This window comes from Nyctereutes procyonoides, unplaced genomic scaffold (assembly GCF_905146905.1).
Source record: "Nyctereutes procyonoides isolate TBG_1078 unplaced genomic scaffold, NYPRO_anot_genome, whole genome shotgun sequence".
Classification (NCBI taxonomy): Eukaryota; Metazoa; Chordata; class Mammalia; order Carnivora; family Canidae; genus Nyctereutes; species Nyctereutes procyonoides.
Genome location: NW_026575140.1, coordinates 41,665,625 through 41,681,805, shown reverse-complemented (window position 1 = coordinate 41,681,805; position 16,181 = coordinate 41,665,625). Strand labels below are relative to the sequence as shown.

The 16,181-nt window shown below is 40.8% G+C and overlaps 1 protein-coding gene across 4 annotated transcripts in view; it reads right to left on the bottom strand.

Annotated features, from left to right (window-relative positions):
* Positions 1-755: 755 nt before the first annotated feature.
* Positions 756-16,181, bottom strand: part of PATJ (PATJ crumbs cell polarity complex component) — a 354,647-nt gene continuing 339,221 nt past the window's right edge. For 3 of the 4 annotated variants that reach the window (XM_055305729.1, XM_055305727.1, XM_055305728.1), the window contains 3 exons: positions 11,625-11,731; positions 8,165-8,288; positions 756-2,750 (listed from right to left, as the gene is read on the bottom strand). In XM_055305729.1, coding sequence (XP_055161704.1) covers positions 2,604-2,750; positions 8,165-8,288; positions 11,625-11,731 — 378 coding nt within the window. In that variant the 3' untranslated portion in view covers positions 756-2,603. The remainder of the gene's footprint in view (positions 2,751-8,164; positions 8,289-11,624; positions 11,732-16,181) is intronic. The other variant, XM_055305730.1, reaches the window with a different exon arrangement.

Here is a 16,181-nt window from a genome sequence, read left to right as displayed (position 1 = left end):
ATAGTCACACACAGAGAGAGAGAGGCAGAGACACAGGCAGAGGGAGAAGCAGGCTCCATGCACCGGGAGCCCGATGTGGGATTCGATCCCGGGTCTCCAGGATCGCGCCCTGGGCCAAAGGCAGGCGCTAAACCGCTGCACCACCCAGGGTTCCCTATAAAGCACCTATTCTAATGCCTGGCAACACACTTGCCATGAGATAGCCATGAATGGATCCCAGATTTTAACAGGACTGGAAAACTTTGTGAACAGTTGGATTCCGCCCCCCATCCCTGCTCTCATTAGGAAACAAAATGGCTGAAGAGAAAAACCAAATCAGATGCAGAAATCATACTTTTTCATATATAGCAAGATTCCATTTCCTCTTTAGACAACTACACTTATTTAGAATCTTTGGAAAACTCTTATACATATATTTGGCAGTTTTGTTTTTCCTGATTTACTTCCTTCTCATGCTAATTCCAATTACAATACTTAGATTTTCCAAATGATGTGGCCAAAACAATATATGTGGCTATGAGAGAACTGCTCTTTTCACAAATTCCCATCTGCATGTCCTTTTAGCTTGTAAGGTATGATGCAAAAGAGCATTTTTGGCAAGGCAATTATTTAGTCATCATACAGCAGAGATAGAACCAGTTATGAGAATTTTGGTCAACTTACTGCAGCAAGAAGTAGAAAGCACAGTTCCTTTATCAGTAGACTTTTAGTAGCATGACCCAAGAGGACAATGTGTATGAGACACAACAAAAATGTATTATTTCAAAATGTGTATTTAATGGCCATTCCATCAAAATCAAGCAGAATCACATTTCAAAAGTAACATATGAAGTCTTATGCATGTATGTGTATACACACGAGTGCATGCACACACACACTTTTTTATTTTAAGGTGCATTTTCAAGTTTTATTTGGGCTTCATTTCTTCTTGGCTGCCTTAGGTATTCTTGCAGGTATAATTAGCATAGAGCCTCTGAGGTTGATAGCTTCTCATGCACTGAAAGATAAGATCCTAACAACATTGCACATCTTGGCTACATCAGAAATCCCAAAAGCCATATGTAACTTCAGAAAACTTAGCAGTCATGAAAGATATTTTCAACATAAAATTTAGGCACTCTATACTTTGGAATAGCCACAAAATATTCCAACAAGAGTTAATGCACTTTGTGGTTACGTCTACTCAAAAGATAATTCTCAATTAAAATCTGTAATTATTAAATAACATTTTAAGTTAGAGCTCATTCCATTTTGATAATTACTGTGAACCATTTGCAGCATTGTGTTTTAGTTCAAAGATGCTAAACTACTTCTATTACAGATGCTGGTACTCCTCTTTCATGGTACATTTTTTTACAGAAGAACCTACACATTCACTGATAAGCATCTCTGTCCCTACATGATACCTACATAAGAACGGCCCTATTTAACTTCAAAGGTATTTTTGTATTTTCTGCTGTGGTTGTTTTCTTAGCCTGTACAACTTCAGCAAATGGGGGACTTCCTGAAGATCAAGAACCATTAGCCACATAGCCCTCACTGATTCTTAGGCTGAGTTCATTTCCACAGTCACTTTGTGGCCAAGCATGTTGCCCCATCCCTACTATTCCTACAGCTTGTGCTACTAGACTGACCAGTATGGAGCTAAGGGGAAGGATACTCAAATTTGCCATTGCACTTTGCACAAGTCCAAGGCCACTCAGACTTCGTCTGACTGGAGGCAAAACTTAGTGATCACTGCAGACTGGTTCTGGGGCTTCCCCCTCCTTGTCTGAAGACTAAAGGGTGGGAATAACACCTGCCTACTGAGATGCCATTAACTCCAGATGACCTTCCTGGTCTTGAACATAATTTAGCATGGTTACAATTCAGAACATGGACGTGAACTAATCCTGTTGAGAATAAGGTGCATTTGCTGAGTACTATACATTTATGTAGCTAAGAAAACAATTAGAAAGCTTTCCAGAATTTTCAGATTATAGTCTGCTAATTGACTCATCATTATTACCAATGACTAGCTTATAAAGATCTATCCAGAGAAACAAATTTAAGACTTACTTGACTCGAAGTCGTGCAGAAAAGAGCACAATAATTTCCCATAGGAGAATTGGGTATTTCATCAGCAGGATCAATGGTAAGTTAATTACACTACTAATGTTTTCTGGCATACGTGAAGAGACAATTAGCATAAGTAAATCATGAGTGAGCTGACAAGTTGCTTAACATTTGTTTCTGTTCATCAGATGACATGTGAGCTTGCTGTTAAGTCTCTGAGTGAGGAGGGATGGGTAGAGAAGGGTACAGGAATGAGGGGTGGTTAACTTCGGTTTCAGCAAATATAATCAGAGCCAGTTACTATTAGTGGATAAATGTGGATATTAGATGCAAATCAGGTAAGACTCGTTCTATTTTAGAAATTAACCCCACCAAGAAGCGATGGCTAATTTGGGCAATTCACGTGGAATCTAGCCGCCTCTCCTGACAAAGAGGGTGAGGCGGTAAATGAAGGTGGATTCTAGTGGAGGCTGCTTTTCATCCTTTCTCAGAGCTTCATATTCCTATGGATATTCTACAACATCTATCTTGTGATCAGGACCGGAGGCTCACGACAGCACAGTTAAGATTACAGTCCCTTTCTGGCATTTTAGAATGGCCACAGCTTGCTCATGTGTCACACCTTCCAGCGTCTCACCATTAACAGCTAAAATCTGATCACCTCGCTTCAACCGGCCGTCATCTGCAGCGGCTCCCTACAAACAAGAGACATTCCAGTTTAATCCAGGACCAAGCAGTCAACAAATAATATTAATATTATGGTGTGCTTATGAAAAAAGCAACTTTAAAAACTACTAGTTGAAGTTATTTCTAGGTAATGTTTTTAAAACCAGGAAAATTAAGAATGTAGAATAATGGTTGAATAGTAACCATAACTATGCATTGTTTAAGTAACATACTTGTAGAAATGTATGAAGTTCACATTTCTTTTAATATAAGTAGGGCCTTCTTTCTTTCTTTTTTTTTTAAGATTTTATTTATTTATTCAAGAGAGACAGAGAGAGAGAGAGAGAGAGAGAGAGAGAGAGAGAGGCAGAGACACAGGCAGAGGGGGAAGCAGGCTCCATGCAGGGAGCCTGATGTGGGACTTGATCCCGGGTCTCCAGGATCATGCCCTGGGCTGAAGGCAGGCACTAAACCACTAAACCCAGGGATCCCCTGGGGCCTTATTTCAATGTTCAGTACTGAATGGAATTCGAATGTCATACTCATGAATACATAATATAGTGACTAAGGCAGAACTGAATCTGGTGTTAGTCTCATTGCCAATACCATCATTATATAGAGTTCCCATTGCATTATTAAGACATCAGCACAGTGGTGATCCATCAAAAGTGTAGCCTCAGGGTGCTTGGGTGGCTCAGTTGGAAGAGAAAGTGACTCTTGATCTTAGGGGTCATGAGTTTGAACTCCACATTGGGTAAAATGATTACTTAAATAAATAGGGACATCTGGGTGGCTCAGTGGTTGAGCATCTGCCTTTGGCTCAGGACGTGATCCCGGAGTTCTGGGATCGAGTCCCACGTCAGGCTCCCTTCATGGAGCCTTCTTCTCCTCCCTCTGCCTATGTCTCTGCCTCTCTCTGTCTCTCGTGAATAAATAAATAAAAAGCTTAAAAAAAAAAAGATTACTTAAATAAACTTAAAAAAAGGTAGACTCTAAATGGGGTGAATTGTATGGTATGTGTATTATATCTCAATAAAGTTGTTCTACATAAAAATGCACAAAGTGTAGCATATCTAAAATTTTGCAGTATCATATTCAAAAGCCTCAATGTCATTTATCTTTGATCATTTAGGGTTCTAAATGATTATTTCCATTACATACTCGGTCATGCATGGCTCCTCAAAATGGCACAAAGCAAGTGAAGCTTGGGCTTTTTAAAATTCTATCGCCAAGTATCTTAAAATACCATGATATTACTAGAAATATTTTTGGATGAATAAGGAAAGAAAATAACCTAGAAAATGATTCGTAGGAAGCTTTCTCCTTTTGACTGAAAATCCCTTGAAAAATTAGTGCCAGAAGAGTCCCCTAAATGATGATGAGGTGCTGGGGAAAATAATTAAGGCCCACAGGCACCCTGTCTTGATTGACTCCTTCAGGCGCCAAGCTAAGAGGCACTAACTAGTGCTCCAGAGACCTGTGTCTACCTGCAGCATGAAGGTCCTGAGGGAATGGGTGAATTATCTATAATTTCAAAACTGTGAAAAGGGTGGGATTCTGGTATAAAGGTATAATAAAGAATATTCAAAACCAGGTCTGTACTGGGGGAAATACCAAAATTAAATAACTTGTAACTTCATTCAAATCTTTTTTTTTTTCTTATAAGGAAGCGTGTTAACTGCAACACAGACAAGATTAAACAACTTGTGGATAAAATCAGAATTACTTAGCTAACTTGATTTTATTAAATGTTACGTGCTAAGATCTAAGGGCTTTAGGAAACCTCAAGTATCTGTGTGGTTTTTTGAAAAGCATGTCGAGTTTTTAAAGTTTTCATTTGCAGACAAGATCAGGCGCATTCAGGATGATATGGCGGTAGACTAGTTTGCATTTTTAGCAATGCACAAGAGGATGACTTTTCAACTTTTCAACTTTCTGGGAGGATACATTTTTGCAGGTATTGCTGTGTTTGCTTGGTCATTCCTACTGACCTCTCTAACTTTATCAGTGAAGCATTTGTAGACTAAGTAAAGGAAGGAAGGAAGAAATAAATGATTCACAGACCCATCTAGTTCAGAAATGTGGCTTTACCCACTGGCTGTGTCCCTGACTTGGTCACTTAGCCTTCCCTGATGCTGTAAAATAGGCATCTACTACCTACTTCTCAGCCTGTTCTAAGGATTGAATATACGGCACATGGTAGTCTCAATAATGATAGTGTAATAAGCTCTAATAGTGATCGAGCTCATGTTTTCAGATTTCACAGTCTCTGAAAAGCTGTTCCCTAAATGCTCAGGATTGTTGTGGTTGTTTTATGGTGATTTCTACTTGGTTTATGGTAAAATCTGGCTGCTGAAAAGGATCAGACCTAAAGCTGGCTTTGATTTAGAAGTTTCCAACCAAACACTTGGAAGAAAATGAAAGGTTCTGATAGCTCGTTAATCAGACTGTCTTAAAAATCCTACACATTTTCAAAGTGCCTGTGCTTCATATTTCTGGAGGAGAAAAAAGACCTTGGTGGGTCAAATTAATTTCTTAGTTGAGCAAGAGAATTACTAAAAGAAGCTTAGGGACACTAAAAAGGTCACATTAGGGATCCCTGGGTGGCTCAGGGGTTTAGCCCCTGCCTTCGGCCCAAGGTGTGATCCTGGAGCAGTGGGATCGAGTCCCACATCGGGCTCCCTGCATGGATCCTGCTTCTCCCTCTGCCTTTGTCTCTGCTTCTCTCTCTCTCTCTCTCTGTCTCTCATGAATAAATAAATAACATCTTTAAAAAAAATAAAAAGGTCACATAAAAAGGTCACAGATGCCTGTGGGCATCTGAGATCCAGAAACTTGAGAAGACAAACATGTTAAAGAATATATGATCACTGTGGGCACCTGGCTGGCTCAGTCAAAAGAGCATGCAGCTCTTGATCTCAGGGTCATGAGTACAAACCCCACGTTGGTGTGTAGAGATTACTTAAATAAATATTTAAAAAAGTATATGTTCACTGTTAAAAAACATGGAAAACATATAGCTATAGTTTCTACATCCTCAAAATTCCTATGGGGGAAATGTTTGGCTTAGTGTCAAAATTCATTTTTAGAAGGATTTCACCATTAAAAAAAACAAACAAACAAACCCCAAAAACTCTTTTGCCAGTTTTTGGTTTATTGATTCTCTAAAGAAAACTTTAAAATTTGGATATCTTGGTTTGTTCAAACAAATGAAAAAAGAAAAAGTCTTCAAATGAGATATTATTGTAACAAATGCAATGGAACTATCTGAAAATAATGATAATTGTTTGCAGTGGGATATTCTTTTATCTATTTATTTATTTTTAAAGATTTTATTTATTCATGAGACACACAGAGAGAAAGAGAGGCAGAGACACAGGCATAGGGAGAGGAAGGCTCTATGCAGGGAACCTGACATGGGACTCGATCCCACGTCTCCAGGATCAGGCCCTGGGCTGAAGGCAGGGGCTAAACCGCTGATCCACCTGGGCTGCCCGGAATATTCTTTTATTGAGACTGAATTAGGTAGGCCATTAGCTAGGGCTTTAGAACCTTTTTTTTTTTTTAATTCAGAGCTTTTCATTTTTAGGTGTGCCTCACTTTCCAAAGGTCCATTCCTTAAAAAAAGAAAACATATCAAGGATGTTCAGTATTTCTTCTTATGTTACTACTTGCAGAGGTGCTTTCTAAATGAGCACTTTCAATGAGGAACCTTTGAAAAGAGATTCTGTGGGAGCTTCAGTGCATTCATTTTCCCCACTACTTTGTCCCACTGTGATCTGTTGGTGGTTTCTTTCCAAAAACCCAGCAGCAATGCATCGCTGTTTCATGCTCAGCTGACCTGACCAAAGGTGCCTGGCCCCAGTCCCACTGTCTATGAGTTGTCAGGAGGGGTACATCGGGTGTAGCCTGCTAACTCTGGGCTGTAGGTCAAAAGACCTGAGGAACTAACCAGTTCTCTGTGTGAACATAGCAGATCCACCTACAGATATGAAATGAGCAGGGGATTACAAATATTCTGGAAGGGCTTTATGGAGGCAAAGGCAGGGAAGTAGAATGTGTTTTTCCACTATTCTTACCTATTCTTTGAAAAGCAAAGTATAACAATGGGCCCAAAGAATATGATTACAACTGCTTCTGGTGTTGTCTTGGGCAAAGGAGGGTCTGTAGGTAGCTTATCACCTTGGGAATTATTAGACTGGGGCAGCACTGCTATCCAGAATGTTTCTGATCTGCTTTCTCTTTCCCTCTTTACCCATTACCAGGTCAACAAATGTTTGGTTTGGGAATAACAAGTCTTCTTAATAGGCACCCTAACTGATTGGAATCAGGTGGCTAAATCTGCAGCTGCCTAACCTGTTCTAAAAGGAAACACCAAATGACTTAAGGATTACGTCAGGTCATGATTAGACTCAATTAATAGGTGATAAGAGCTGCACAGGTAGCAGTGAATTTGTTATTTAGTGTATAGTATCGTTTTCTAGAAAGAGTACCTAACTTATTTCTTCTCTTGAAGATCTTTATTTCTTTAGGAAAAAGCAGTAGGAGGCCATTGGATCAATTAGTAAACAAATGACTGTGATAAAATCAATGAATAAAGTTATACTATCAATACTAAGTCCTTTTCAGAGATCTTCAAAATTTATAATAAAATTGAATTCCAACTTTAAAAATCACAGTAAGGTCAAAAATAACTTATCTAAGGGGTGCCTGGCTGGCTTAGTTGAAAGAGCATGCGACTCTTGATCTCAGGGTCATGAATTTGAGCCCCACATTGGGTGTAGAGATTACTTAATAAGCTTAAAACAAACAACTTATCTAAGAGCCATCTAGAAGCAGCAGTAGGAATGTACACCATGACCTATCCTATCTAGTAGGATGTATTGGTATGTTTAGTTCCTGAAAAATACTATTACCCAGTCAGAGTCTAATCCAGTGGCCTGATACTGCAAGTACTTTAGCAGAGGACTGCAAGAGAGAGAACAACTTAAGTTAAAGCATCTTGAGGTGACCAGTGACAGACAGCCATGAATGCTGCACTGACCCAAGGCTTGTGGAGAGCTTTCTCTGCCACAGCCGGCTGCTGTCATCTTTTCTTGAAGGAGAAAGCCAAACTTATATTCTAGCTCAGAAAAATATTTCCAAAGCCAGTTTCCAAAGAGCATGGCACTGCTCCTTATATTGTGTTCTTGAAAGAAGACACTCTTGAAAATCTACTTTTGTAATAGGGTCCAAAGAACATTACACTTTTTGTAACTCCACTCTTATAAAAGAACTCTTTTTGCACTAGTCTGGTGTGGGAATGCCCTACACAAGGTTAAAATGAAATAAGCATACAAGCACACACCCAGGTATAGCTAAAAGTAAGCAAAGCAAACCACTAAAAAAAAAAAAAAGCTCACCTAGATAAAAAAAAAAAGTACAGTAAAAAGGAAAAAAATACCTTTGCAAATATAGTCTTGACATAAATTGGCAGGTCTCCATGGGGACTTCCATAACCCCCTACAATACTAAACCCCAATCCTTCAGAGCCTTTCTCCAAAGTAATAATCTTAGGTGGAGGTGTTCTGAAAACACAATGCACGCTGTTTAATTCAAGAATAGATATTGAGAGGGAATTTCATTTTAATGGAAGAACACAGATTTGAGAGACTTTCATACTGCGAAACTATGAAGGCCAGTTCATGCAATCAAACTCTCAGAGACCAATCTAGAAACTTACATTTCCCATGTCATGTCGGACTAATGAGCAATAGGCCTTTAATGACCTTGATGTTTTAGGGGTTTCTCCTTCATAAAACTGTTTTTTAATTAAAAATAAAGTCATGATGCTGAAGTTGTCAAAGCACCCTTCTTTATGCTTAGTTTTTAACTTTTATGCTTACTGTTTAAAGCTGAATGAGGTCAGCCTGAGTGGCTCAGCGGTTTAGTGCTGCCTTCAGCCCAGGGCGTGATCCTGGAGACCCGGATGTCGGGCTCCCTGCATGTAGCCTGCTTCTCTCTCTGCCTGTGTCTCTGCCTCTCTCTCTTTCAATCTCTGTGTCTCTCATGAATAAATAAATACAATCTTTAAAAAAAAATAAAGCTGAATCAAACTGTCTTTATATCCTTAGAGAATGTGTATGGACCTGGAGAGGTGAGGCAACACCCTAGCTAGTGGGAGACCACCAGTCTGCAGGTGGGCTGCTATCCAGAACAGATGACGCCAGCCCAATAGGTCAGTGCGCTGCCAAGTGGCTTCACACACCTCGCCCACCGCTTCCACCCAGGGAACCCAGGCTGGGAACTCATTCTTCAAAGCCCACCTCCAATATGATGCTTTCCTGACTCCCTTGGGAGAGTTAGCCGATCCTCCTCTGTGCCCCTTTTGCAGTGGGTACAGATTTCCACTATGGCAGTCGCTCTACTGTGACCGGACTTGCTCCTCTACCAGACTATGAACTCTTTAAGTCTTCGTCATCTGAGTTTTCCCAGTGACCTGCATTGTGCTTGTCACAAACTCAGGATCATGACTATGTGCATGCATAGTGAAATCCAGGAGAAAAGAGAGAAACCAAGGACAAGCAAAATGGATAAAGACACTCCGTTTCAAATGGGTAATTTAGATTTTCAAAGTTTCGTCCAGTGTGGAAGTCTGCTCTCTTAGAAATAACATGGCTAAAACTTAAATGATCTATCTATGTGGGCTCAAGTAGTTTAAGCTTTGCGAATGCAAATTTCTTCTTCCCAAATGCCCTTGTCCAAAGGGTAAAAACCTAAAGGCACCCTGGGATCCCAGCCCTTGCCATCTTACTTGTGGGAGGTTCATATTTACATACTAGTAGCCTCACTTGCTTTGTGGCAGCATGCATGTCCGAGAGGCAGAGGCATGTGATACAAACTCGCCCTTTCACGTATTTAACTTGCAAAACTGGGATATGAGCCACCTCTGAATATGCTGTTCTGTCTGACTAGAATAGTCTTCCTTCTCCCCTCCTCAATTTTGCCCAGCTTATTTTAGGGTTGATTTTCAGCTGGTTCACACTGATACGGGTTGTTTGTTGATGTACTTACTAATTGTTTACAGCAGGCAGTCCATAGTAACTACTGAATGTCCATGCATATAAATTGTTGACTGTTTTGAATGCCATTCCTGCTTATTCTGATTGTTTTAAAACTAAGCCAAAGCATTAGTGTCTCCGGGGACATGCTTTGGTAGAGTTGTACGCCTCTTCCATGGTTTCGCAGGACACTTTGCTTACTTAGCTTTCTCATGGAACTTGGCTCTCCTATACTTATCAACTCCTACAAACATGGAGTTACGGGCCTGTTTTTCCAATTCTCTGGCAATTCCTTGAGGACTTGGGGCAATGCCTTCACCTACATTTTTTAAGTTTGAATCCTGAGAACCCAGTACTTGTACAGTATCTGGCCTTCAGAAGGTGCTCAGTATATATCTGCTAAAAATGATGAATTATCCCCTATGGCCAAATGGTAATGATGTCATGAATAAGGCTCTACATTTCATGACTTCATGGCCTTATAAGTATTCTTAGCAATGGTCCACTGGCCAGACATGAATTGGATTCATGGTTCCTCTTTCAAATGCAGCCCCCCTGTTTCTCAGGATAGTGAAATAGGAATCCAAATGTCCAGAATCATTGTTTTAGAGCTAGGCCCTGGGAGCCACCAAATCATTAGAGACCTTCCTAATTGTGCCTCTTCGTGATTAGAGACCGGTTTTCAGTGGGAGAGTGGGGGAAGCAACTCTACTCCTCAGTTGGCAACATCAGATGGAGTTTGCCTCCATTTATCTCACAATTTCAATTTGCTTTAATTTACTTTCATATAAAACACTAATAAAAAAAATCTCCAAATGTTAACAGTGGTTGGCTTATAAGTAATTTATAAATTCTTTTATGCTAGTGGTTCCCAGCTTGCCAGGAGCTGTGGTTCCTGGCAAAGGAACCAAGATTAGAAGGACATCTCTGTATTTACGTAGGGATATCAAAGAATGCTAAAGGTGTACTAACTGCTCTTCCTGTAATAGGGTCCTGCTTTTTTCTTTTTAAAGGAAAGGGCCATTGTAACTTGAAAATATCATAATTTTATATATATGTCATATTTTAGTAGCATGCATTTATTACTTTCATAATGAGAAAAAGTAAAAGGAGCTTAGTTTAATATTCTTTCCTCAAGAAAAATAAACTTAAAGGTATCATTTAAGATGTGAAGTGCCAGAAAAAAGTTAGAAATGTCTGTGATCATTAGATCTTTCCAATGAAATATTCCAATCAGTCAATGAGCATTTAGTAAGCATGTACTGGTGACCAGGCACTGGTATTAGGGAGAGGAAGAACTCTAGGCCACATTTCTGAAAGTAAGGATGGGCCACCCACCTGTAGCAGAACTGCCCCAGGGAATCCACTGTGGGTCACCTAATCAGTCTCTGAGAATGGGGCTAGAGAAATAAGCAATTTTAAATATGCTCCTTAGATATTTAATATGCATATTCCAGTTTGAGAAACATTGCTTTAATGGACAATTATAACTGTAATGACTGGTTTTAATGAAGAATGCCGGCAAGTCTAACAATAAAATTTAATCTCAGAATGAGATGTTAGCTTAGAAAACAGAGTTCCTTGCATAATAAAGCAGGGAGCACCTGGGTTGAAGAAGGCACCGTGTCAAAGTGACCAGATGCAGGCCCTGTGACAGCAGTCTCTTAAGAAGTTCTACATGGAACAAAGCCTGGACAGGAGTGAGGAAACCTTGGTGTGTTCCGGGAGATTCTCTAGGAGTTAGAAAAGGTAATGTGTATTTTCCCCCTCCTCTTCTTTAGGAAGCATACTCTAGATTCTGGAAAAGGTCTCACTGAGCCTTGCCCACACATGTAATAGGCACTCTGTATCTAGAATACTCACTCTGTGTCTTCTGGATGGTGTTCAGCAGTGGGAGAACCAAGGTGGTAGCCTGTAGACATGTTTTCAAGCTGAGTTGCTATGGCGCTTATATTGGTATCTGCTACAACCTGGCGGGAAATTTAGAACAAGAAAATCCACTGTAAGTCAGGAGAGAATTAGAAAGACCATTCTATATTCAATGGTTGGTTCTCATCCTGGTCTTATTCAACCTATCTGCAGCATTTGACACAAATGGATTATTCTCTCAAACTGTTTTCTTCATTTGACTTCCATGATACCATACTTTGCTAGTTTACTTTCTATCTGCCGGCCATTCCATCCTACCTCCTAAACCTTGATGGGAGAGCCAAAGGGCTTAGTCCTTAAATTTCTTATCTCTCCCATCTAAACATCCCCTTAGCTCATTTTATCTCATCTCATCTCATCCTACTTGATAATTTAAATACCATCTGTGTAATGGTAATTCCTGAATCTGCATCTTTAGTATCAGCCTCTTAACTTGAGATCTATCTATCCAATCACCAATGAGTGGGATCTCCAGCAGGTAATCTCAAAGCTAACAAGTCTAGCACTGAGCCTACCCCTTCAGACTTCTGGTCTTGTAGCCTTTCTCATTTCAGGAAACAACTTCATTCTTTCAGTTTCAGCAAATACCTTGGTGTTGTTCTTGACTCCTCTTTCTCTTATTTTTTTTAAAGATTTTATTTATTCATGAGAGATAAACAGAGAGAGAGAGGCAGAGACAGGCAGACGGAGAAGCAGGCTCCATGCAAGGAGCCCGATGTGGGACTCGATCCCAGGTCTCCAGGATTACACCCTGGGCTGCAGGTGGCGCTAAATCGCTGAGCCACCCCGGCTGCCCTCCTCTTTTTCTTACAGCCCACATTCAGTCTTCATAAAATTCTTTTTTTAAATTTTTTTTAAAATTTATTTATTTATGATAGTCACAGAGAGAGAGAGAGAGAGAGAGAGAGAGAGAGGAAGAGACATAGGCAGAGGGAGAAGCAGGCTCCATGCACCGGGAGCCCGATATGGGATTCGATCCTGGGTCTCCAGGATCGCGCCCTGGGCCAAAGGCAGGCGCCAAACCGCTGCGCCACCCAGGGATCCCTTCATAAAATTCTATTGGTCTTTCTACACAATCATATCTTGCCTAGAGTTTTACAAAAGCCTCCCCTCCACTTTTTAAAAAGATTTTATTTATTTATTCATGAAAGACAGAGAGAGAGAGAGAGAGAGAGAGAGAGACAGAGACAGAGACAGAGGCAGAAGCAGGATCCTCTCAGAAAGCCTGATGTGGGACTTGATCCTTGAACCAGGATCACGCCCTGAGCCAAAGGCAGATGCTCAACCCCTAAGCCACCCAGGGGTCCCATACAAAAGCCTCCTTGATAGTCTCCCTGCTACACACAGCCCCTCCCTGACTCACTCCATAGCAGCCAAAATGGTCCTCTTCAAATACAGATTATTTCTTCGGCTTAAAACTGTCCAACAGAAACCCAACTCCCTAGGATCACAAGTTTACGTCCGTATTATGACCCACAAGGTCATCTTCAGGTGACCTGCCCAGTTATGTCTCTGCCTTCTGCTCTTAACATTTACTTCCAAAGCCACACTGGCCTCCTCGCTGTTCCTCTAACATGCCAGAGGCATTTCCACCTCAGTGCTTTGCAAGTGCTCTGCCTTTTGCCTGGAGCACTGAGTTCAGCATCTGCATGGTCAGCTCCTTCATTTCCCTCAGATCCTTGGCCACTGTAACTAAAATTTCCATGCCAACACCCAGCCCAACATTTCATACCCTCCTCTGCCTTGCGTTCCCTTCTTACACCATTACTAATAAACTGTATATTTTACCTTATTTTACCTTATTTATCTTACTGTCTGCCACTTTAGAGTATGAGAGCATGAAGCTTGTCTGTTTCATTCACTACTGCATCCTCATTATCTATAATTGTGCCTGGCATGTAGTAGATGGTCATTTAATATTTGGTGAATGAAAGAAAGAATGAATATCTCTGACTCCCTATTCTTTTTTTTTTTTTTAAAGATTTTATTTATTCATGAGAGACACAATGAGAGGCAGAGACATAAGCAGAGGGAGAAGCAGGCTCCATGCAGGGAGCCCGATGTGGGACTCGATCCCAGGACCACAGGATATGCCCCAGCCAAGGGCAGGTGCTCAACCACTGAGCCACCCAGGCATCCCTATTCTTTGTTTTTTACATGGTTCCAAATAATCGTACCTGACATGTAAACATTCACTTTATATTTGTAATTTGCAAATAACACTCAAAAGCATTAGAAAACAATATGGTATGACTCTAACAGCTCATATTAGGATACAGGAAGTTCTGGAGTTCAGTTTCTGCCATTTTAATGGTGCTGTGCTTGAGTTCCAGCCTCCTCATCTATTGGATGGGAATCATAAAAGCCTGCCTTGTAGGCTTAGCTTGGCGATGTCTTCCATCTCTACTAGTTCAGAACTTCTTTCTCGAGAGCTTCTGGGCTATTCGTGCTTCTGATCAATGTTTCTTCTTCCAGGTTCTAATAGTCAGTGCACCAGTAAGTGTGGAGTGAGGGACATGGCACTAATGCAAAGCAACTGGATTCGACTGCAGTTTCAGAATAAGCCAACAGAGGGCACGGCTGCCTAAATTGCTAGGCTTAGCTGCATCTGTTAATGACAAGGAAATCAAAAGGCCAGCCCTGGTGAGTCAGAACACATTTTGGTGAAGCATCCTAAACTGAAGGAAAATACAGCTGTGTGTAAGCTATGGCATCTTCTGGAAATACCATCATACACAGAATGGCTAAATGAACCGGGAAAATATTTAGGATAAGAGACAAAGAAGAAAAGACAGATTCTCCTGGACCACAAGAGCTCCTCTCTGCTTTCCACTTTTTCACTCTCCCCACAGCTCACGTATCAGAGAAGTTGTCTTTGCATACGACCTCTGTAATCTCAACCTACACTATCTTCATGAACCACTTCTTTCCAGCAGGCATCCCCGTTACCAGACCTAAACTTCTATGACCCACTTTCTGGCCTTCCTTCTGCAACTGGGGCCCACTTTTCCAGCTCTTGGCTATCCTACTCACCTTTGTGGCTCAGTCCTGGGCCCAATTCCCACATGCATACTCAGGGTCTAGGTGACAACATATATATTCCCATAGCTTTAAATGCCAACAAGGTGATGAAAATTCCCAGCCTCATCTGCTATATCCAATTGCCAACTTACCGTCTACATTAACCAAATTCAAACTCTTGATCCAACAACAATTTTCCAATTCATTTTCCCCTCTGAGTAGATGGCACCTCTGGCTACCTGATTAGAAATGTGCTAGGTGTAATTTTGAAAATAATTGATCGCTGGCTGTTGATGACTAATTAGAAAGGATGCCAGGATACTAACCACACAGGAGCTTAGTCTCTGAATATCAACCTGATACATCCCTCTCTCACCTGCCATATATAATCTACCACAAAGTCCTCTGGATTTTACATCTAAAATACCTCTAAAATCTGTTTCCTTTTTGCCTTGATGGTGACCAGCCTAATAAATTTATCATCAGGGCAGCCTCCGTGGTGCAACGGTTTAGCACCGCCTTCAGCCCAGGGCGTGATCCTGGAGACCTGGGATCGAGTCCCACGTTGGGCTCTCTGTATGATGCCTGCTTCTCCCTCTGCCTGTGTCTCTGCCTCTCTCTCTGTCTCTATGAATAAATAAATAAAATCTTTAAAAAAAAACTTAAAATAAAATAAAAAAAATTATCATCATCAACTGCCTTTTAACAGGCATCCCCCTCATCCTCTTCCAATCTCTCTTCTATACAACAGCTAGTTATCTTTTTCAGTATGAAATGGATAATGGCACTCCCCTACTTAAAACCTCTCAGTGGTACTTGGAATAAAATCCAGACTCCCTAGTTATACACACAAAGGCCCTCCCATAGTCTGCTCCTCTAATCCCATCAATCTCCACTCCACCCCACATTCCAGTTCTCTCTGCCCAGAATCCTCTCTTCCCCCCCTCAGAAAACAGCTGGCCTGTTATTAGCTTAAAAGTCACTTTCCTTATATAAGCCTTCTTTATTACTACTGCTTAAATTGATGTCTCCTATTTTCCTCTCCATAGCACTCTCAAAATATTTCTTATGAATTGTGATGATACATATTTGTGTGACTGTTAATGGGTCTCCCCCACGTCCCCATCACAGGATTGATGAGGATAAGGACTGCTTCTCAGTATTAACATGCTTGGCACACAAGTTGCTTAATGAGTATTTGTGGAGTGAATGAATCCAAAACCTTCCTAAGGAATAGGGATTATGGGACTCAATTTTCTGAATTTCCACAGAACAGACTGAAACTGTTGGAGTTTACAAGGAGATTTGTTTTGGGTCCTTTTAAGGAGAAAAAAAAATCTAATGAGGCAGTTACAAAATGGAATGGCACAGCTTGTTAGGACATGAGCATCCTGCTAAAGCAATCATTCAAATAGAGGCTCAAAATCTATCAATTCAGGATATAGTAAAGGAGATTCCTGTATTTGGTGG